At 55.7% G+C, this 24262-nt stretch overlaps 1 protein-coding gene across 1 annotated transcript in view; it reads left to right on the forward strand.

Moving 5' to 3' along the window:
- The window catches only part of GNAT2 (G protein subunit alpha transducin 2), a 220771-nt gene that overhangs the window by 60910 nt on the left and 135599 nt on the right, over positions 1-24262 (forward strand). The window contains exons 3-4 of the mRNA XM_069632997.1: positions 2066-2207; positions 8860-9017. Of these exons, the coding sequence (XP_069489098.1) occupies positions 2066-2207; positions 8860-9017 (300 nt within the window). The remainder of the gene's footprint in view (positions 1-2065; positions 2208-8859; positions 9018-24262) is intronic.

A 24262-nucleotide genomic window follows, 5' to 3' on the forward strand; every position in this document is an offset into this window, starting at 1 on the left:
CAGCCCTGCTACCCCCTCCCTCCCAGCTAGACCTCCCTGGGGCCTGCCCTGGCCCCCTCCCACCAGGTAGACCTTCCCGGGGCCTGCCCTGCCCCCACAGCTAGACCTCTCTGGGGCCTGCCCTGGCCCCCTCCCACCAGCTAGACCTTCCTGGGGCCTGCCCTGGCCCCCTCCCACCAGATAGACTTTACTGGGGCCTAATGTGGCCCTCTGGAACCCCCTCCCACCAGGTAGATCTCCCTGGGGCCTGGCCTGACCCTCTGGAACCCCCTCCCACCAGGTAGATCTCCCTGGGGCCTGCTCTGACCCTCTGGAACCCCCTCCCACCAGGTAGACCTCCCTGGGGCCTGGCCTGACCCTCTGGAACCCCCTCCCACCGGGTAGACCTCCCTGGGGCGTGGCCTGACCCTCTGGAACCCCCTCCCACCAGGTAGATCTCCCTGGGGCCTGCCCTGACCCTCTGGAACCCCCTCCCACCAGGTAGACCTCCCTGGAGCCTGGCCTGACCCTCTGGAACCCCCTCCCACCAGGTAGACCTTCCCGGGGCCTGCCCTGCCACCCCCCCCCACCCCCCCAGCTAGACCTTCCTGGGGCCTGCCCTGGCCCCCTCCCACCAGATAGACTTTACTGCGGCCTAATGTGGCCCTCTGGAACCCCCTCCCACCAGGTAGACCTTCCTGGGGCCTGGCCTGACCCTCTGGAACCCCCTCCCACCAGGTAGATCTCCCTGGGGCCTGGCCTGACCCTCTGGAACCCCCTCCCACCAGGTAGACTTTACTGGGGCCTAATGTGGCCCTCTGGAACCCCCTCCCACCAGGTAGAGCTTCCTGGGGCCTGCCCACCAGGTACACCTTCCTGGGGCCTGCCCTGGCCCCCTCCCATCAGGTAGATCTCCCTGGGGCCTGCCCTGGCCCCCTCCCACCAGGGAGACCTTCCTGGGGCCTGGGCCTCGGGAACCTCCTTCCGCCTCTTCGTACCCTCGTATTTCCTTTTCGTGGGGCTTTGCTCCTAACTCAAACAGTGACCATCTCTCTGCCCGTTATGCTGGCCACTGAACCCCCACCCGAGAGTTCCTCCCGAGATTGCTGCCCCCACCCCTCCTCTGCAGTCTCTCCTCTCTTCTCTCCGCCATTGGCCTCGGGCTCACACTCCTCATCCCCAGCCTTCTCCCCGCGGCATGAGCTCATGTAGCCCCGCTCCGGCCCTGGGTGCTCTGTGTCCTCATCGCAGTTCCTCTCCAGTCTACACCCCCCGGCCCGTCTCTGCAGGTCACCCCACCTCACAGAAGCACAGGGTGTTGGCACGGGCCCCGTGCCCTCCCTGGCTTCTTGCTTCCATGTCTCCTCTTCTCTCTGCACTCTGATGTCTGCCTTCTCCAGGGGAGCCTCGCCGCTCCTCAGTCTCCACGGCCTTCCCCGTCACTGCCGTCCTCCGCTCCCATTGCCTCTTTCCCTTACCACTGGTGTGTGGAGTTGTGGACGGCAGCACGGAACTCCAGGCTCCTTGTGAGCCTGAACACCAGAGGCCACTTCACTCCACAGCATGTAATGATAACGATTTGTCATTTATATAGCGCTTTTTCCAAAGCGCTGTGCAAAGCACATTTTCACCCAAACAAAGTTGATACTCATTTATCGACCTCGTAAGGATGAAAGGCTGAGTTGGATTTGCTGGGATTCAAACGTGCAGATCACACACAGATTGCTGTAGGGCGCGCTTAACCCGCTGAGCTATGTTACCAGGCATGGCGAGAGAAGCACATATAATGGGCACAGGCACACGGGAGAACATAGCAACTCACCCACAACTACAAATCAGACAAAGTGGTCAAGAGCACAAAAAACCCACCATGCAATCATAATGCAATGGTTGAGCACACAGAAGAGCACAGCACACGCAGCCACAACCCCAGGGACACCACACGACACCTTGCAGGGATCAGGCGAGCATACAGGCCACATGACATTACAGCCGGAAGTGCAAGCCCAGCCCCAGGGCTGCAATGTACTGATGGAGCAGGAGAGCTCACCACTGAGGACTGTGGGTCATTCCTTTCCCTCTCCAGGATTATCCACCAGGATGGATACACGGAGCAGGAGTGCCTGGAGTTTAAATCCATCATCTACGGGAACATTCTGCAGTCCATCCTGTCCATCATCCGAGCCATGACCACCCTGGGCATCGACTACGCGAGCAACCAGAGAGCGGTATGTAGCCCTCCTCTCACACAGTCACTTCCCACTCTCAGGGCTCCAGTCTCTACTCACAGAATCACAGACATCCACCGCGGCCAGCTACATGCACTACTCACACAATCCCACTCCATCGTGGCTTTACTCACACCGTCACATTCATCCATTGTGGCTACATGCTCTACTCACACCGTCACATTCATCCATCGTGGCTACATTCTCCACTCACACAATCCCACTCCATCATGGCTACATGCTCTACTCACACCGTCACATTCATCCATTGTGGCTACATGCTCTACTCACACCGTCACATTCATCCATCCATCGTGGCTACATGCTCTACTCACACCGTCACAATCATCCATCATGGGTACATGCTTTACTCACACAATCCCACTCCATCGTGACTACATGCTCTACTCACACCGTCACATTCATCCATTGTGGCTACATGCTCTACTCACACTGTCACATTCATCCATCGTGGCTACATGCTCTACTCACACTGTCACATTCATCCATCGTGGCTACATGCTCTACTCACACAATCCCACTCTATCATGGCTTTACTCACACCGTCACATTCATCCATTGTGGCTACATGCTCTACTCACACCGTCACATTCATCCATCATGGCTACATGCTTTACTCACACAATCCCACTCCATCGTGACTACATGCTCTACTCACACCGTCACATTCATCCATTGTGGCTACATGCTCTACTCACACTGTCACATTCATCCATCGTGGCTACATGCTCTACTCAAACCGTCACATTCATCCATCTTGGCTACATTCTCTACTCACACAATCCCACTCCATCATGGCTACATGCTCTACTCACACCGTCACATTCATCCATCGTGACTACATGCTCTACTCCACACCGTCACATTCATCCATCCATCGTGGCTACATGCTCTACTAACACCGTCACAGATATTGAACGTGGCTACATGCTCTACTCACACTGTCACATTCATCCATCGTGACTACATGCTCTACTCACACCGTCACATTCATCAATCATGGCTACATGCTCTACTCACACCGTCAAATCCATCCTCATGGCTAAATGCTCTACTCCACACAGTCACATTCATCCATCATGGCTACATGCTCTACTCGCACCGTCACATCCATCCTCACGGGAGGATAGCTCAGCGGCAGCGTGCGCGTCTTGAAAGCAAGACGACACGAAGCAACAACAGGTTCGATCCCCGGGTCCGCGCTTAGAAACCTCTGGGTGTTTACGCGCGTTATAAATACGTAACTAACACACAAAAAAAAACAACACAATTACACAACTAAGAAAAACAAACAATTCCTGTAACAGCGCCTCGATGCCTGTGGGCTGTGTGAGCGCTTTATAAATGTTAAATAAATTAAATTAAATTACATGCTCTACTCACACCGTCACATTCATTCATCGAGGCTACATGCTCTACTCACACCGTCACATTCATCCATCGTGGCTACATGCTCTACTCACACCATCACATTCATCCATTGTGGTTACATGCTCTACTCACACCGTCAAATCCATCCTCATGGCTACATGCTCTACTCACACCATCACATTCATCCATCCATCGTGGCTACATGCTCTACTCACACAATCCCACTCCGACTACATGCTCTGACACCGTCACATTCATCCATCATGGCTAAATGCTCTGCTCACACCGTCACATCCATCCTCATGGCTACATGCTCTACTCACACCATCACATTCATCCATCCATCGTGGCTACATGCTCTACTCACACAATCCCACTCCGACTACATGCTCTGACACCGTCACATTCATCCATCATGGCTAAATGCTCTGCTCACACCGTCACATCCATCCTCATGGCTACATGCTCTACTCCACACCGTCACATTCATCCATCATGGCTACATGCTCTACTCACACCGTCACATCCATCCTCATGGCTACATGCTCTACTCACACCGTCATAGTCATCCATCGTGGCTACATGCTCTACTCACACTGTCACATTCATCCATCATGGCTAAATGCTCTACTCACACCGTCACATTCATCCATCAAGCCTACATGCTCCACTCACACCATCACATTCATCCATCGTGGCTCCAGTCTCTACTCACACCGCCACATTCATCCATCATGGCTACATACCCTACTCACACAATTCCACTCCATCGTGGCTACATGTTCTACTCACACAATCCCACTCCATTGTGGCTACATGCTCTACTCACACAATCCCATTCCATCGTGGCTACATGCTCTACTCACACCATCACATTCATCCATCGTGGCTACATGCTCTACTCATACAATCCCACTCCATCATGGCTACATACTCTACTCACACCGTCACATTCATCCATCATGGCTCCAGTCTCTACTCACACCGCCACATTCATCCATCATGGCTATATGCTCTACTCACACAATCCCACTCCATCGTGGCTACATGCTCTACTCATACAATCCCACTCCATCGTGGCTCCAGTCTCTACTCACACCGCCATATTCATCCATCATGACTACATGCTCTACTCACACCGTCACATTCAACCATCGTGGCTACATGCGCTACTCACACAATCCTAATCCATCATGGCTACATGCTCTACTCACACCATCACATTCATCCATCATGGCTCCAGTCTCTACTCACACCGTCACATTCATCCATCGTGACTACATCTCTACTCATACAGTTGCATTTATCCATCATGGCTACATGCTCTACTCACACAATCCCACTCCATTGTGGCTACATGCTCTACTTACACTGTTCCATTCATCCATCATGACTACATGCTCTACTCACACCGTCACATTCATCCAGTGGGACTATATGCTGTACTCACACCGTCAGATCAATCCTAAAGGCTACATGCTCTACTCACACCATCACATTCATCAATCATGGCTACATGCTCTACTCACACCGTCACATTCATCCATCGTGGCTACATGCTCTACTCACACGTCACATTCATTCTTCGTGACATGCTCTACTCACACCATCGCATTCATCCATCGTGACTCCATGCTCTACTCACACCGTCACATTCATCCATCTTGACTACAGGCTCTACTCGCACCGTCACATTCATCCATCATGGCTACATGCTCTACTCACACCATCACATTCATCCATCGTGACTACATGCTCTACTCACACAGTCGCATTTATCCATCATGGCTACACGCTCTACTCACACCGTCACATTCATCCATCATGACTACATGCTCTACTCACACGTCACATTCATCCAGTGTGACTATATACTGTACTCACACCGTCCGATCCATCCTAATGGCTACATGCTCTACTCACACCATCACATTCATCCATCATGGCTACATGCTCTACTCACACCGTCACATTCATCCGTCGTGACTACATGCTCAACTCGCACCGTCACATTCATCCATCTTGACTACATGCTCTACTCACACCGTCACATTCATCCATCATGGCTACATGCACTACTCACACCATCACATTCATCCATCGTGACTACATGCTCTACTCACACAGTCACATTTATCCATCATGGCTACATGCTCTACTCACACCGTCACATTCATCCATCGTGACTACATGCTCTACTCACACCGTCATATCCATCCTCATGGCTACGTGCTCTATTCACACCATCGCATTCATCAATTGTGACTACATGCTCTACTCCACACAGTCACATTCATCCATCATGGCTACATGCTCTACTCACACCGTCACATTCATCCATCGTGACTACATGCTCTACTCACACCGTCACATCCATCCTGATGGCTACGTGCTCTATTCATACCGTTGCATCCATCATCATGGCTACATGCTCTATTCACACCGTCGCATTCATCCATTGTTACTATATGCTCTACTCACACTGTCACATCCATCCTCATGGCTACATGCTCTACTCACATCGTCACATTCATCAATTGTGACTACATGCTCTACTCCACACAGTCACATTCATCCATCATGGCTACATGCTCTACTCACACCGTCACATTCATCCATCGTGACTACATGCTCTACTCACACCGTCACATCCATCCTGATGGCTACGTGCTCTATTCATACCGTTGCATCCATCATCATGGCTACATGCTCTATTCACACCGTCGCATTCATCCATTGTTACTATATGCTCTACTCACACCGTCACATCCATCCTCATGGCTACATGCTCTACTCACACCGTCACATTCATCCATCGTGGCTACATGCTCTACTCACAGAGTCGCATTTATCCATCATGGCTACATGCTCTACTCACACTGTCACATTCATCCATCATCTCCAGGAAAAGTGATGGGGTCTACCGTGGCCTCCCTGTTACAGCCTAGTGGTATTCGGGAAGACGCCCCTGTCATGTTGTTGGTTATGGTGTACCCTAGTTTCACGTTGTTGTGTGGAAGGCGGGGCTAGGGTGGGGGGGTAGTAGGGAAGCCTCAGGTGTGGGGCAGTTGAATAGTAAAGGGAGTTGAGACCATTCCTGACTGTTTGGGCCTCCCGTGTAGCCAGTGGTGGAAATGGAAAAAGTCTGATGGGGGATCCCACAAGGCCTGGGGTGGGGGCGGAGTTTTGGGGGTGGATGGTGTCTGAGGTGGGGTTTAGGGGGGCACAGCTGGCAGGTGACCTCCGATCAAAGGAAATGTCAAAAATAATAGTTTCAAACGGTGCAATTTCTTTCATGCTGCTTCCTTTCCAAACTATATATCAATTCCACTTTAAACCACTTCCATGGCACTGGTGATGAGTTACTTCACTCTGCGGATAATAGTTGTGACCAGTGTTGCTGAGTAAATATTCTTTACAATTCACAATTTTCATCCCATTTTATAAAAAACTCCCCCTTGGGTACTATTCAAACGGGGTGATTTCGGTTCGCCATAAGCAACGTTTTCCTTTACTTCAACCCCACCTGGCACAGATCCTGCAGCTCCCCTCTGAAAGCAGTTGGGTGGCTGCATTGTGTGGCATAGTTTGCATGTTAATAGGGGTATTTATTTATTCATGCAATGTTTGTCAGATACCTGTATATTTATTTATTTTTGCAATGTATGTCGGATACAGGTATCCGACAAACATTGCACAAATAAATAAACCGGGTCGTGGCTAAGGACTAACTTCCTCTGTTGACCCCTTCCACGGGGTCACCAGAGGAAGGTAGATTTCTCGCAGGCGATTTCTTTTTTTTCTTCTCCTTTTTCCCCACCCCCAGCGCTGACTCTGGCCAGATCTCGAAAGGCAGAGAGGTTGGATTCCCTTGGGCTGACAGCAGGACCTCTGTAGGGTGGGCTGCCTCTGAGGCCTCCTGGTGCTCTCCTGCTGGCCCCAGAGAAGCGCTCCTTGTTCTGGGGGTTCACTCTGCTAATCATGGAGTCTCAGTATTCCACGGGGAGGGACCCTCACCAGGAGCTGTGCTCAATGAGAACGCGACCCCCCCCCCCCAAACCCCTACCCCCCGCTCTTCCCGCAGGCCTAGCCGTGAAGCAAAGGGGCGCTGCCCACCGAGAAGGTGCAATAACGCAGGCACCTTCAACACCAGAGACTAAAACCGAAACAACAATAAGACAAATGACTGAACAGGAAAGGACATTGACAAGCCCCTAGAACCGACAGAAGTACTTTGAGCACCAGTAGGGCTGACACTGGACACAGGGGTCCACCTGCGAGACCCAGGGAGACGGAGGCAACAACTCCAGACAACCCTTACCATCCCCCATCGCCCATACAGCAACAACTAGGTACCACGGGGTTGTGGAACGGACGAGATACCACCAATCACCACACAATCGTAGGTATGGACACTAGCAGGTGCGCTAGTCATGTGGGTGGGGGTGAGGAGCATGCAAAGTTTTTAAGGGAGCGGACGGAGGGGACAGCTAAATGCTCAAACGGCCTCCAATGCAAAAACGGGCACGTACCTCCTGAGGCACAGGGTGCGCAAGCACCCCGTTGTGTAAGATTACACGAGCCCAACCGGTCAATCCAGGATAGAGATACCAACTAACCAATACCACTAACAATTTCCTCCTCTGCATACACCTCTCAAACTCCAAACCAAACACAACCACAAACCTCCAGCACAACAAACCGCACAAACTTCACTACACTGCAACAACAAAACAAAAAACACACATAGACTCGCACATCAGCACACGACGACTACCGGCCGCATACACCCCAGGCCCAGCCGACGGAACCACCGGGCTGAGGCTGCCAACAGCACATCACTGCAATCTTGCACTTTTCCAGCCTCCACCCACTAACCCACCTCTCCCTCCCTCTTTCAGAGCCGCCAGAGCTCCAGGGGACCACTCCGGTGTTGATAGTGCGCGGTACAAATGTCCTTTAACATTAACATTAACGAGAGGGGATCTTTAGTGAAACACAATCCTTATTCTAAGAAATGCTGCAGTAGCCTCGTGGGGCCCCCTCTGGGCATTATGTACCGGGTGCAATCTGCAGGCAGCTGCCGCCACCTACTGGCAAGATACAGTAGCTGCCAGCGTACACCTCTGTTCACTGCTCGGCCACCCGAGCACGTGTCTTCTGTTGGCAGAGTGAACTATGGCAAGCGCCTGGAGGCGGCAGAATTCTCAGAATGCGCAATGTAATGCACACATGCTTGGTTCACCCGCTCTCTCCGCAGGAGGACGGGCGTCTGCTGTGCCACCTGGCCGATTCCATCGAGGAGGGCACGATGCCCAAGGAGCTGGTGGACGTGATCAAGAGGCTCTGGAAGGATGAAGGGGTCCAGGCCTGCTTCGAGCGAGCCGCCGAGTACCAGCTCAACGACTCGGCGCCCTAGTAAGTGCCCACCCGTGCCATGGGGTCTGCAGGAGGTCTGCAGAGCCGCAAGGGATGGGTCAGAGAACAAGCCCCTCCCCTTGCACATGTTATTTCCTCCCCACCTGTCCCTTCCCCTGGTCTCCTAGCTCTCCACGCCCTGGAAGTCTCAGCTGTATCTATGTGGCGCCCTCTTTGCTGATCACCTAATACCCCCTACCCCCTGCCCCGCCCCCCCCCCCGCCAACCACCACGTGCAGTGGTCCAGCTTTCCTGCCGCTTCTCTGCATACTCGCCCCATTATGCCGGAACTGCACGTGCGCCGGCCGGGGCCCAAACAGAACAGGCCGAACCCCAGGTAAACTCTGCACCCCCGTGCTGCAGGTCCAGCCTCCCCGCCCCCGATCACATGGAACATATTATCACTGGGGTATTTACTGAGCGTGGACCCAGGCTCGGGAAGCAAGAGAGCGCTTTACAATCATAGGGTGAGGAACAAAGTTAGGGAGCAGAGAAACCAGCGAGTGGGGATCTCACAACAGAGAGGGAGGGCAATAACCAGAAAGCGGTCTACAAGTAACAAGGGGAGGAAAGTGGGGATCAGATCACCCAGTCTCAGGTGAGGTGGGGAGTGGAGGGTATGAGGACCTAGCATCCAGGGGAGGAAAGTGGGGATCAGATCACCCAGTCTCAGGTGAGGTGGGGAATGCAGGCTGTGAGGACCTAGCATCCAGGGGCGGAAACATGGGGATCAGATCACCCAGTCTCAGGTGAGGTGGGGAGTGGAGGGTGTGTCTCAGGTGAGATGGGGAGTGGAGGATGTGAGTACCTAGCATCCAGGGGAGGAAACAGGGGATCAGATCACACAGTCTCATGTGAGGTGTGGAGGGTGTGAGATCCTAGCATCCAGGGGAGGAAACAGTGAGGATCAGGTCACCCAGTCTCAGGTAAGGCAGGGAATGGAGGGTGTGGGGACCAAACATCCAGGGGAGGAAACAGTGGGGATAAGATCACCCAGTCTCAGGTGAGGTGGGGAATGCAGGCTGTGAGGAACTAGCATCCAGGGGAGGAAACTAGGGATCAGATCACCCAGTTTCAGGTGAGAGGGGGAGTGGAGGGTGAGAGGACCTAGCATCCAGGGGAGGAAAGTGGGGATCAGATCACCCAGTCTCAGGTGAGGTGGGGAGCGGAGGGTGTGTCTCAGGTGAGATGGGGAGTGGAGGATGTGAGCACCTAGCATCCAGGGGAGGAAAGTGGGGATCAGATCACCCAGTCTCAGGTGAGGTGGGGAATGCAGGGTGTGAGGACCTAGCATCCAGGGGAGGAAACTGGGGATCAGATCACCCAGTCTCAGGTAAGGTGGGGAGTGGGGGGTTGTGACGACCTAGCATCCAGGGGAGGAAACTGGGGATCAGATCACCCAGTCTCAGGTGAGGTGGGGGAGTGGAGGGTGTGACGACCTAGAATCCAGGGGAGGAAACTGGGGATCAGATCACCCAGTCTCAGGTGAGTTGGGGAGTGGAGGATGCGAGGACCTAGCATCCAGTGGAGGAAACACTAGGGATCAGATCACCCAGTCTCAGGTGAGGTGGGGAGTGGAGGGTGTGAGGACCTAGCATCCAGGCGAGAAAACGGGGATCAGATCACCCAGTCTGAGGTGAGGTGGAGAGTGCAGGGTGTGAGGACCTATCATCCAGGAGGGTAAACAGTGGGGATCAGATCACCCAGTCTCAGGTGAGGTGGGGAATGCAGGGTGTGACGACCTAGCATTTCGGGGAGGAAACTGGGGATCAGATCACCCAGTTTCAGGTGAGGTGGGGAGTGGAGGATGTGAGGACCTATCATCCAGGTGAGGAAACTGGGGATCAGATCGCCCAGTCTCAGGTGAGGTGGGGAATGCAGGCTGTGAGGACCTAGCATCCAGGGGAGGAAACTGGGGATCAGATCACACAGTCTCAGGTGAGGTGGGGAGCGGAGGATGTGTCTCAGGTGAGATGGGGAGTGGAGGATGTGAGGACCTAGCATCCAGGGGAGGAAAGTGGGGATCAGATCACCCAGTCTCAGGTGAGGTGGGGAATGCAGGGTGTGAGGACCTATCATCCAGGGGACGAAACTGGGGATCAGATCACCCAGTCTCAGGTGAGGTGGGGAGTGGAGGGTGAGAGGACATAGCATCCAGGGGAGGAAACTGGGGATCAGATCACCCAGTCTCAGGTGAGGTGGGGAGTGGAGGGTGAGAGGACCTAGCATCCAGGGGAGGAAACTGGGGATCAGATCACCCAGTCTCAGGTGAGGTGGGGAATGCAGGGTGTGAGGACCTAGCATCAGGGGAGGAAACTGGGGATCAGATCACCCAGTCTAAGATGAGGTGGGGAGTGGAGGGTGTGAGGACCTAGCATCCAGGGGAGGAAACTGGAGATCAGATCACCCAGTCTCAGGTGAGGTGGGGAGTGGAGGGTGAGATGACCTAGCATCCAGAAGAGGAAACTCGGGATCAGATCACCCAGTCTCAGGTGAGGTGGGGAATGCAGGGTGTGAGGACCTAGCATCCAGGGGAGGAAACTGGGGATCAGATCACCCAGTCTCAGGTAAGGTGGGGAGTGGGGGGTTGTGACGACCTAGCATCCAGGGGAGGAAACTGGGGATCAGATCACCCAGTCTCAGGTGAGGTGGGGGAGTGGAGGGTGTGACGACCTAGAATCCAGGGGAGGAAACTGGGGATCAGATCACCCAGTCTCAGGTGAGATGGGGAGTGGAGGGTGTGAGGACCTAACATCCAAGGGAGGAAACTGGGGATCAGATCACCCAGTCTCAGGTGAGTTGGGGAGTGGAGGATGCGAGGACCTAGCATCCAGTGGAGGAAACACTAGGGATCAGATCACCCAGTCTCAGGTGAGGTGGGGAGTGGAGGGTGTGAGGACCTAGCATCCAGGGGAGAAAACTGGGATCAGATCACCCAGTCTCAGGTGAGGTGGGGAGTGGAGGGTGTGAGGACCTAGCATCCAGGCGAGAAAACGGGGATCAGATCACCCAGTCTGAGGTGAGGTGGAGAGTGCAGGGTGTGAGGACCTATCATCCAGGAGGGTAAACAGTGGGGATCAGATCACCCAGTCTCAGGTGAGGTGGGGAATGCAGGGTGTGACGACCTAGCATTTCGGGGAGGAAACTGGGGATCAGATCACCCAGTTTCAGGTGAGGTGGGGAGTGGAGGATGTGAGGACCTAGCATCCAGGTGAGGAAACTGGGGACCAGATCGCCCAGTCTCAGGTGAGGTGGGGAATGCAGGCTGTGAGGACCTAGCATCCAGGGGAGGAAACTGGGGATCAGATCACACAGTCTCAGGTGAGGTGGGGAGCGGAGGATGTGTCTCAGGTGAGATGGGGAGTGGAGGATGTGAGGACCTAGCATCCAGGGGAGGAAAGTGGGGATCAGATCACCCAGTCTCAGGTGAGGTGGGGAATGCAGGGTGTGAGGACCTAGCATCCAGGGGACGAAAATGGGGATCAGATCACCCAGTCTCAGGTGAGGTGGGGAGTGGAGGGTGAGAGGACATAGCATCCAGGGGAGGAAACTGGAGATCAGATCACCCAGTCTCAGGTGAGGTGGGGAGTGGAGGGTGAGAGGACCTAGCATCCAGGGGAGGAAACTGGGGATCAGATCACCCAGTCTCAGGTGAGGTGGGGAATGCAGGGTGTGAGGACCTAGCATCAGGGGAGGAAACTGGGGATCAGATCACCCAGTCTAAGATGAGGTGGGGAGTGGAGGGTGTGAGGACCTAGCATCCAGGGGAGGAAACTGGAGATCAGATCACCCAGTCTCAGGTGAGGTGGGGAGTGGAGGGTGAGATGACCTAGCATCCAGAAGAGGAAACTCGGGATCAGATCACCCAGTCTCAGGTGAGGTGGGGAGTGGAGGGTGAGAGGACCTAGCATCCAGGGGAGGAAACTGGGGATCAGATCACCCAGTCTCAGGTGAGGTGGGGAGTGGATGGTGTGTCTCAGGTGAGATGGGCAGTGAAGGATGTGAATACCTAGCATCCAGGGGAGGAAACGGGGGATCAGATCACACAGTCTCATGTGAGGTGGGGAGTGGAGGGTGTGAGGACCTAGCATTCAGGAGGGTAAACAGTGGGGATCAGATCACCCAGTCTCAGGTGAGGTGGGGAATGCAGGGAGTGACGACCTAGCATTTGGGGGAGGAAACTGGGGATCAGATCACCCAGTCTCAGGTGAGGTGGGGAGTGGAGGATGTGAGGACCCAGCATCCAGGCGAGGAAACTGGGGATCAGATCACCCAGTCTCAGGTGAGGTGGGGAGAGGAGGATGTGAGGACCCAGCATCCAGGGAAGGAAACACTGGGGATCAGATCACCCAGTCTCAGGTGAGGTGGGGGAATGCAGGCTGTGAGGACCTAGCATCCAGGGGAGGAAACACTGGAGATCAGATCACCCAGTCTCAGGTAAGGTGGGGAGTGGAGGGTGTGAGGACATGGTATCCAGGGGAGGAAACAGTGAGGATCAGATCACCCAGTCTCAGGTAAGGTGGGGAGTGGAGGGTGTGAGGAGCTGGCATCCAGAAAAGGAAACTGGGGATCAGATCACCCAGTCTCAGGTAGGGTGGGGAGTGGATGGTGTGAGCACCAAGCATCAAGTGGAGGAAACTGGAGACCAGATCACCCAGTCTCAGGTAGGGTTGGGAGTGGAGGGTGTGAGGACCTAGCATCCAGGGGAGGAAAGAGTGGGATCAGGTCACCCAGTCTCAGGTAGGGTGGGGAGTGGAGGGTGTGAGGACCTGGGTATTTGGGAGGAAATTGGGGATCAGATCACCCATTCTCATGTGAGGTGGGGAGTGGAGGGTGTGAGGACCTAGCATCCAGGGGAGGGAACTGGGGATCAGATCTCCCAGTCTCAGGTGAGGTGGATGGGTGGATGGTGTGAGCACCAAGCATCAAGTGGAGGAAACTGGAGACCAGATCACCCAGTCTCAGGTGAGGTAGGGGAGTGCAGGGTGTGAGGGCATAGGATCCAGGGGAGGAAACTGGGGATCAGATCACCCAGTCTCAGGTGAGGTGAGGGATGGAGGGTGGGAGAACCTAGCATCCATGGGAGGAAACTGGGGATCTGATAACCCAGTCTCAGGTGAGGTGGGGGAGTGGAGGGTGTGAGGGCTTAGCATCCGTGGGAGGAAACTGGGGATCAGATCACCCAGTCTCAGGTAAGGTGGGGAGTGGAGGGTGTGAGGGCCTAGCATCCAGGGGAGGAAACTGGGGATCAGGTCACCCAGTCTCAGGTGAGGTGGGGAGTGGAGGGTTTGAGGACCTAGCATCCAGGGGAGGAAACTGGGGATCAGATTACCAAGTCTCAGGTAGGGTGGGGAATGCAGGGTGTGAGGACCTAGCATCCAGGGGAGGAAACTGGGGATCAGATCACCCAGTCTGAGGTGGAGGGTGTGAGGACCTAGCATCCAGAGAAGGAAACTGGGGATCAGATCACCCAGTCTCAGGTGAGGAGGGGAGTGGAGGGTGTGAGGGCCTAGCATCCAGGGAGGAAACTGGGGATCAGATCACCCAGTCTCAGGTGAGGTGGGGAGCAGAGGGTGTGTCTCAAGTGAGATGGGGAGTGGAGGATGTGTGGACCTAGTATCCAGGGGAGGAAACAGGGGATCTGATTACCCAGTCTCAGGTAGGGTGGGGAATGCAGGGTGTGAGGACTAATCATCCAGGGGAGGACACTGAGGAAGAGATCACCCAGTCTCAGGTGAGGTGGGGAATGAGGGTGTGAAGACCTAGCATCCAGGGGAGGAAATAAGGGATCAGATCACCCGGTCTCAGGTGAGGTGAGGGAGTGGAGGGTGTGAGGACCTAGCATACAGGGGAGGAAACACTGGGGATCAGATCACCCAGTCTCAGCTAAGGTTGGGAGTGGAGGGTGTTAGGACCTAGCATCCAGAGAAGTGAACTGGGGATCAGATCACCCAGTCTTCGTAAGGTGGGGGTGGAGGGTGTGAGGTCCTAGCATCCAGGGGAGGAAACTGGGGATCAGATCACCCAGTCTCAGGTAAGGTGGGGAGTGGAGGGTGAGATGACCTAGCATCCAGAAGAGGAAACAGTGGGGATCAGATCGCCCAGTCTCAGGTAGGGTAGGGTGGGGAGTGGAGGGTGGAGGGTGTGAGGACCTAGGCGTTGGGTAGGAAACTGGGGATCAAATCACCCAGGCTCAGGTGAGGTGGAGGAGTGGATGGTGTGAGCACCAAGCATCAAGTGGAGGAAACTGGAGACCAGATCACCCAGTCTCAGGTGAGGTGGGGAGTGGAGGGTGTGAGGACCTGGCACCCAGGGGAGGAAACTGGGGATCAGATCACCAAGTCTGAGGTGAGATGAGGAGTGCAGGGTGTGACGACCTAGCATTGGGGGGAGGAAACTGGGGATCATATCACCCAGTCTCAGGTGAGTTGGGGAGTGGAGGATGTGAGGACCTAGCATCCAGGGGAGGAAACACTGGGGATCCGATTGCCCAGTCTCAGGTAGGATTGGGAGTGGAGGGTGTGAGGTCCTAGCATCCAGGGGAGGAAACAGTGGGATCAGGTCACCCAGTCTCAGGTAGGGTGGGGAGTGTAGGGTGTGAGGACCTGGGTATTAGGGGGGAAATTGGGGGATCAGATCACCCATTCTCAGGTGAGGTGGGGAGTGGAGGGTGTGAGGACCTACCATCCAGGGGAGGAAACTGGGGATCAGATCACCCAGTCTCAGGTAGGGTTGGGAATGGAGGGTGTGAGGTCCTAGCATCCAAGGGAGGAAACTGAGGATCAGCTCAGCCAGTCGTGGGTAACGTGGGGAGTGGAAGGTGTGAGGACCTAGCATCCCGGGGAGGAAACTGTGGATCAGGTCACCCAGTCACAGGTAGGGTGGTGAGTGAAGGGTGTGAGGACCTGGGTATTAGGGAGGAAATTGGGGATCAGATCACCCAGTCTGAGGTGGGGAGTGGAGGGTGTGAGGTCCTAGCATCCAGGGGAGGAAACTGGGGATCAGATCACCCAGTCTCAGGTGAGGTGGGGAGTGGAGGGTGTGAGGGCCTAGCATCCAGGGAGGAAACTGGGGATCAGATACCCAGTCTCAGGTGAGGTGGGGAGCAGAGGGTGTATCTCAGGTGAGATGGGGAGTGGAGGGTGTGAGGGCTTAGCATCCAGGGGAGGAAACTGGGGATCAGATCACCCAGTCTCAGGTAAGGTGGGGAGTGGAGGTTGTGATGACCTAGCATCCATGGGAGGAAACTGGATATCAGAACACCCAGTCTCAGGTGAGGTGGGGAGTGGAGAGTGTGAGGACCTGGCATCCAGGGGAGGAAACTGGGGATCTTATCAGCCAGTCTGAGGTGAGATGGGGAGTGCAGGGTGTGAGGACCTAGCATCCAGGGGGGTAAACAGTGGGGATCAGATCACCCAGTCTCAGGTGAGGTGGGGAATGCAGGGTGTGAAGACCTAGCATTGGGGGGAGGAAACTGGGGATCAGATCACCCAGTCTCAGGTGAGGTGGGGAGTGGAGGATGTGAGGACCTAGCATACAGGGGAGGAAACACTGGGGATCAGATCACCCAATCTCAGGTGAGGTGGGGAATGCAGGGTGTGAAGACCTAGCATTGGGGGGAGGTAACTGGGGATCAGATCACCCAGTCTCAGGTGAGGTGGGGAGTGGAGGGTGTGAGGACCTGGGTATTAGGGAGGAAATTGGGGATCAGATCACCCATTCTCAGGTGAGCTGGGGAGTGGAGGGTGTGAGGACCTAGCATCCAGGGGAGGAAACTGGGGATCACATCTCCCAGTCTCAGGTGGGGAGTGGAGGGTGTGAGGACCTAGCATCCAGGGGAGAAAACTGGGGATCAGATCACCCAGTCTCAGGTAAGGTGGGGAGTGGAGGGTGTGAGGACATGGTATTAGGGAGGAAATTGGGGATCAGATCACCCAGTCTGAGGTGGGGAGGGGAGGGTGTGAGGTCCTAGCAGCCAGGGGAGGAAACAGTAGGATCAGGTCACCCAGTCCCAGGTAGGGTGGGGAGTGGAGGGTGTGAGGACCTGGGTATTAGGGAGGAAATTGGCGATCAGATCACCCATTCTCAGGTGAGGTGGGGAGTGGAGGGTGTGAGGACCTAGCATCCAGGGGAGGAAACTGGGGATCAGATCTCCCAGTCTCAGGTAAGGTGGGGAGTGGAGGGTGTGAGGACCTAGCATCCAGGGGAGGAAACTGGGGATCAGATCACCAAGTCTCAGGTAGGGTTGGGAGTGGAGGGTGTGAGGACCTAGCATCCAGGGGAGGAAACTGGGGATCAGATCACCCAGTCTTGGGTAAGGTGGTGAGTTGAGGGTGTGAGGACCTAGCATCCAGAGAAGGAAACAGGGGATCAGATCACCCAGTCTCAGGTGAGGTGTGGAATGCAGGGTGTGAGGACCTGGCATCCAGGGGAGGAAACAGTGGGGATCAGATCACCCAGTCTCAGGAGAGGTGGGGAGTGGAGGGTGTGAGGACCTATCAACCAGGGGAGGAAACTGGGGATCAGATCACCCAGTCTCAGGTGAGGTGGGGAATGCAGGGTGTGAGGACCTTGCATCCAAGGGAGGAAACTGGGGATCAGATCACCCAGTCTCAGGTGAGGTGGGGAATGCAGGGTGTGAGGACCTAGCATCCAAGGGAGGACAGTGGGGATCAGATCACCCAGTCTCAGGTGAGGTGGGGGAATGCAGGGTGTGAGGACTTAGAATCCAGGGGAGGAAACTGGGGATCAGATCACCCAGTGTGAGGTGAGTGGGGAGTGCAGGGTGTGAGGACCTAGCATCCAGGAGGGTAAACAGTGGGGATCAGATCACCCAGTCTCAGGTGAGGTGGGGAATGCAGGGTGTGACGACCTAGCATTTGGGGGAGGAAACTGGGGATCAGATCACCCAGTCTCAGGTGAGGTGGGGAGTGGAGGGTGTGAGGATCTAGCATCCAAGGGAGGAAACTGGGGATCAGATCACCCAGTCTCAGGTAAGGTGGGGAGTGGAGGGTGTGAGGACCTAGCATCCAGGGGAGGAAACAGTGAGGATCAGATCACCCAGTCTCAGGTAAGGTTGGGAGTGGAGGGTGTGAGGACCTGGCATCCAGAGAAGGAAACTGGGGATCAGATCACCCAGTCTCAGGTAGGGTGGGGAGTGGAGGGTGTGACGACCTGGGTATTAGGGAGGAAACTGGGCATCAGATCACCCAGTCTCAGGTAGGGTGGGGAGTGGAGGGTGGAGGGTGTGAGGACCTAGGCGTTGGGTAGGAAACTGGGGATCAAATCACCCAGGCTCAGGTGAGGTGGAGGAGTGGATGGTGTGAGCACCAAGCATCAAGTGGTGGAAACTGGAGACCAGATCACCCAGTCTCAGGTGAGGTGGGGAGTGGAGGGTGTGAGGACCTGGCACCCAGGGGAGGAAACTGGGGATCAGATCACCAAGTCTGAGGTGAGATGAGGAGTGCAGGGTGTGAGGACCTCGCATCCAGGGGGGTAAACAGTGGGGATCAGATCACCCAGTCTCAGGTGAGGTGGGGAGTGTAGCATGTGAGGACCTAGCATCCAGGGGACGAAACACTAGGGATCAGATCACCCAGTCTCAGGTGAGGTGGGGAGTGTAGGATGTGAGGACCTAGCATCCAGGGGAGGAAACACTGGGGATCAGATTGCCCAGTCTCAGGTAGGATTGGGAGTGGAGGGTGTGAGGTCCTAGCATCCAGGGGAGGAAACAGCGGGATCAGGTCACCCAGTCTCAGGTAGGGTGGGGAGTGGGGGGTGTGAGGACCTGGGTATTAGGGGGGAAATTGGGGGATCAGATCACCCATTCTCAGGTGAGGTGGGGAGTGGAGGGTGTGAGGACCTAGCATCCAGGGGAGGAAACTGGGGATCAGATCACCAAGTCTCAGGTAGGGTGGGGAATGCAGGGTGTGACGACCTAGCATTGGGGGGAGGAAACTGGGGATCAGATCACCCAGTCTCAGGTGAGTTGGGGAGTGGAGGATGTGAGGACCTAGCATCCAGGGGAGGAAACACTAGGGATCAGATCACCCAGTCTCAGGTGAGGTGGGGAATGCAGGCTGTGAGGACCTAGCATCCAGGGGAGGAAACACTGGGGTTCAGATTGCCCAGTCTCAGGTAGGATTGGGAGTGGAGGGTGTGAGGGCCTAGCATCCAGGGGAAGAAACAGTGGGATCAGGACACCCAGTCTCAGGTAAGGTGGGGAGTGGAGGGTGTGAGGACCTGGGTATTAGGGGGGAAATTGGGGGATCAGATCACCCATTCTCAGGTGAGGTGGGGAGTGGAGGGTGTGAGGACCTAGCATCCATGGGAGGAAACTGGGGATCAGATCACCAAGTCTCAGGTAGGGTTGGGAGTGGAGGGTGTGAGGACCTAGCATCCAGGGGAGGAAACTGGGGATCAGGTCACCCAGTCTCAGGTGAGGTGGGGAGTGGAGGGTGTGAGGACCTAGCATCCAGGGGAGGAAACTGGGGATCAGATCTCCCAGTCTTGGATAAAGTGGGGAGTGGAGGTTGCGAGGACCTACCATCCAGGGGAGGAAACTGGGGATCAGATCACCCAGTCTCAGGTAGGGTTGGGAGTGGAGGGTGTGAGGTCCTAGCATCCAGGGGAGGGAACTGGGGATCAGCTCACCCAGTCGTGGGTAACGTGGGGAGTGGAAGGTGTGAGGACCTAGCATCCCGGGGAGGAAACTGGGGATCAGGTCACCCAGTCACAGGTAGGGTGGTGAGTGAAGGGTGTGAGGACCTGGGTAATAGGGAGGAAATTGGGGCCAGATCACCCAGTCTGAGGTGAGATGGGGAGTGCAGGGTGTGAGGACCTAGCATCCAGGGGGGTAAAAAATGGGGATCAGATCACCCAGTCTCAGGTGAGGTGGGGAATGCAGGGTGTGAAGACCTAGCATTGGGGGGAGGAAACTGGGGATCAGATCACCCAGTCTCAGGTGAGGTGGGGAGTGGAGGATGTGAGGACCTAGCATCCAGGGGAGGAAACACTGGGGATCAGATCGCCCAGTCTCAGGTAGGATTGGGAGTGGAGGGTGTAAGGACCTAGCATCCAGGGGAGGAAACTGGGGATCAGATCACCCATTCTCAGGTGGGGAGTGGAGGGTGTGAGGACCTAGCATCCAGGGGAGAAAACTGGGGATCAGATCACCCAGTCTCAGGTAAGGTGGGGAGTGGAGGGTGTGAGGGCCTAGTATTAGGGAGGAAATTGGGGATCAGATCACCCAGTCTGAGGTGGGGAGGGGAGGGTGTGAGGTCCTAGCAGCCAGGGGAGGAAACAGTAGGATCAGCTCACCCAGTCCCAGGTAGGGTGGGGAGTGGAGGTTGTGATGACCTAGCATCCATGGGAGGAAACTGGGGATCAGAACACCCAGTCTCAGGTGAGTTGGGGAGTGGAGGATGTGAGGACCTAGCATCCAGGGGAGGAAACACTGGGGATCCGATTGCCCAGTCTCAGGTAGGATTGGGAGTGGAGGGTGTGAGGTCCTAGCATCCAGGGGAGGAAACAGTGGGATCAGGTCACCCAGTCTCAGGTAGGGTGGGGAGTGTAGGGTGTGAGGACCTGGGTATTAGGGGGGAAATTGGGGGATCAGATCACCCATTCTCAGGTGAGGTGGGGAGTGGAGGGTGTGAGGACCTACCATCCAGGGGAGGAAACTGGGGATCAGATCACCCAGTCTCAGGTAGGGTTGGGAATGGAGGGTGTGAGGTCCTAGCATCCAAGGGAGGAAACTGAGGATCAGCTCAGCCAGTCGTGGGTAACGTGGGGAGTGGAAGGTGTGAGGACCTAGCATCCCGGGGAGGAAACTGTGGATCAGGTCACCCAGTCACAGGTAGGGTGGTGAGTGAAGGGTGTGAGGACCTGGGTATTAGGGAGGAAATTGGGGATCAGATCACCCAGTCTGAGGTGGGGAGTGGAGGGTGTGAGGTCCTAGCATCCAGGGGAGGAAACTGGGGATCAGATCACCCAGTCTCAGGTGAGGTGGGGAGTGGAGGGTGTGAGGGCCTAGCATCCAGGGAGGAAACTGGGGATCAGATACCCAGTCTCAGGTGAGGTGGGGAGCAGAGGGTGTATCTCAGGTGAGATGGGGAGTGGAGGGTGTGAGGGCTTAGCATCCAGGGGAGGAAACTGGGGATCAGATCACCCAGTCTCAGGTAAGGTGGGGAGTGGAGGTTGTGATGACCTAGCATCCATGGGAGGAAACTGGATATCAGAACACCCAGTCTCAGGTGAGGTGGGGAGTGGAGAGTGTGAGGACCTGGCATCCAGGGGAGGAAACTGGGGATCTTATCAGCCAGTCTGAGGTGAGATGGGGAGTGCAGGGTGTGAGGACCTAGCATCCAGGGGGGTAAACAGTGGGGATCAGATCACCCAGTCTCAGGTGAGGTGGGGAATGCAGGGTGTGAAGACCTAGCATTGGGGGGAGGAAACTGGGGATCAGATCACCCAGTCTCAGGTGAGGTGGGGAGTGGAGGATGTGAGGACCTAGCATACAGGGGAGGAAACACTGGGGATCAGATCACCCAATCTCAGGTGAGGTGGGGAATGCAGGGTGTGAAGACCTAGCATTGGGGGGAGGTAACTGGGGATCAGATCACCCAGTCTCAGGTGAGGTGGGGAGTGGAGGGTGTGAGGACCTGGGTATTAGGGAGGAAATTGGGGATCAGATCACCCATTCTCAGGTGAGCTGGGGAGTGGAGGGTGTGAGGACCTAGCATCCAGGGGAGGAAACTGGGGATCAGATCTCCCAGTCTCAGGTGGGGAGTGGAGGGTGTGAGGACCTAGCATCCAGGGGAGAAAACTGGGGATCAGATCACCCAGTCTCAGGTAAGGTGGGGAGTGGAGGGTGTGAGGACATGGTATTAGGGAGGAAATTGGGGATCAGATCACCGAGTCTGAGGTGGGGAGGGGAGGGTGTGAGGTCCTAGCAGCCAGGGGAGGAAACAGTAGGATCAGGTCACCCAGTCCCAGGTAGGGTGGGGAGTGGAGGGTGTGAGGACCTGGGTATTAGGGAGGAAATTGGCGATCAGATCACCCATTCTCAGGTGAGGTGGGGAGTGGAGGGTGTGAGGACCTAGCATCCAGGGGAGGAAACTGGGGATCAGATCTCCCAGTCTCAGGTAAGGTGGGGAGTGGAGGGTGTGAGGACCTAGCATCCAGGGGAGGAAACTGGGGATCAGATCACCAAGTCTCAGGTAGGGTTGGGAGTGGAGGGTGTGAGGACCTAGCATCCAGGGGAGGAAACTGGGGATCAGATCACCCAGTCTTGGGTAAGGTGGTGAGTTGAGGGTGTGAGGATCTAGCATCCAGAGAAGGAAACTGGGGATCAGATCATCCAGTTTTGGGTAAGGTGGGGAGTGGAAGGTGTGAGGACCTAGCATCCCGGGGAGGAAACTGGGGATCAGGTCAACCAGTCTCAGGTAGGGCAGTGAGTGAAGGGTGTGAGGACCTGGGCATTAGGGAGGAAATTGGGGATCAGATCACCCAGTCTGGGGTGGGGAGTGGAGGGTGTGAGGTCCTAGCATCCAGGGGAGGAAACTGGGGATCAGATCACCCAGTCTCAGGTGAGGTGGGGCGTGGAGGGTGTGAGGGCCTAGCATCCAGGGGAGGACACCGAGGATGAGATCACCCAGTCTCAGGTGAGGTGGGGAGCAGAGGGTGTATCTCAGGTGAGATGGGGAGTGGAGGATATGAGGACCTAGCATCCAGGGGAGGAAACAGGGGATCAGATCACCCAGTCTCAGGTGAGGTGTGGAATGCAGGGTGTGAGGACCTGGCATCCAGGGGAGGAAACAGTGGGGATCAGATCACCCAGTCTCAGGAGAGGTGGGGAGTGGAGGGTGTGAGGACCTATCAACCAGGGGAGGAAACTGGGGATCAGATCACCCAGTCTCAGGTGAGGTGGGGAATGCAGGGTGTGAGGACCTTGCATCCAAGGGAGGAAACTGGGGATCAGATCACCCAGTCTCAGGTGAGGTGGGGAATGCAGGGTGTGAGGACCTAGCATCCAAGGGAGGACAGTGGGGATCAGATCACCCAGTCTCAGGTGAGGTGGGGGAATGCAGGGTGTGAGGACTTAGAATCCAGGGGAGGAAACTGGGGATCAGATCACCCAGTGTGAGGTGAGTGGGGAGTGCAGGGTGTGAGGACCTAGCATCCAGGAGGGTAAACAGTGGGGATCAGATCACCCAGTCTCAGGTGAGGTGGGGAATGCAGGGTGTGACGACCTAGCATTTGGGGGAGGAAACTGGGGATCAGATCACCCAGTCTCAGGTGAGGTGGGGAGTGGAGGGTATGAGGACCTAGCATCCAGGGGAGAAAATGGGGATCAGATCACCCAGTCTCAGGTGAGGTGGGGAAAGGAGGGTGTGAGGATCTAGCATCCAAGGGAGGAAACTGGGGATCAGATCACCCAGTCTCAGGTAAGGTGGGGAGTGGAGGGTGTGAGGACCTAGCATCCAGGGGAGGAAACAGTGAGGATCAGATCACCCAGTCTCAGGTAAGGTTGGGAGTGGAGGGTGTGAGGACCTGGCATCCAGAGAAGGAAACTGGGGATCAGATCACCCAGTCTCAGGTAGGGTGGGGAGTGGAGGGTGTGACGACCTGGGTATTAGGGAGGAAACTGGGCATCAGATCACCCAGTCTCAGGTAGGGTGGGGAGTGGAGGGTGGAGGGTGTGAGGACCTAGGCGTTGGGTAGGAAACTGGGGATCAAATCACCCAGGCTCAGGTGAGGTGGAGGAGTGGATGGTGTGAGCACCAAGCATCAAGTGGTGGAAACTGGAGACCAGATCACCCAGTCTCAGGTGAGGTGGGGAGTGGAGGGTGTGAGGACCTGGCACCCAGGGGAGGAAACTGGGGATCAGATCACCAAGTCTGAGGTGAGATGAGGAGTGCAGGGTGTGAGGACCTCGCATCCAGGGGGGTAAACAGTGGGGATCAGATCACCCAGTCTCAGGTGAGGTGGGGAGTGTAGCATGTGAGGACCTAGCATCCAGGGGACGAAACACTAGGGATCAGATCACCCAGTCTCAGGTGAGGTGGGGAGTGTAGGATGTGAGGACCTAGCATCCAGGGGAGGAAACACTGGGGATCAGATTGCCCAGTCTCAGGTAGGATTGGGAGTGGAGGGTGTGAGGTCCTAGCATCCAGGGGAGGAAACAGCGGGATCAGGTCACCCAGTCTCAGGTAGGGTGGGGGGTGTGAGGACCTGGGTATTAG

The sequence above is a fragment of the Ambystoma mexicanum genome, chromosome 13 (assembly GCF_040938575.1).
Source record: "Ambystoma mexicanum isolate Mex_15411 chromosome 13, UKY_AmexF1_1, whole genome shotgun sequence".
NCBI lineage: Eukaryota > Metazoa > Chordata > Amphibia > Caudata > Ambystomatidae > Ambystoma > Ambystoma mexicanum.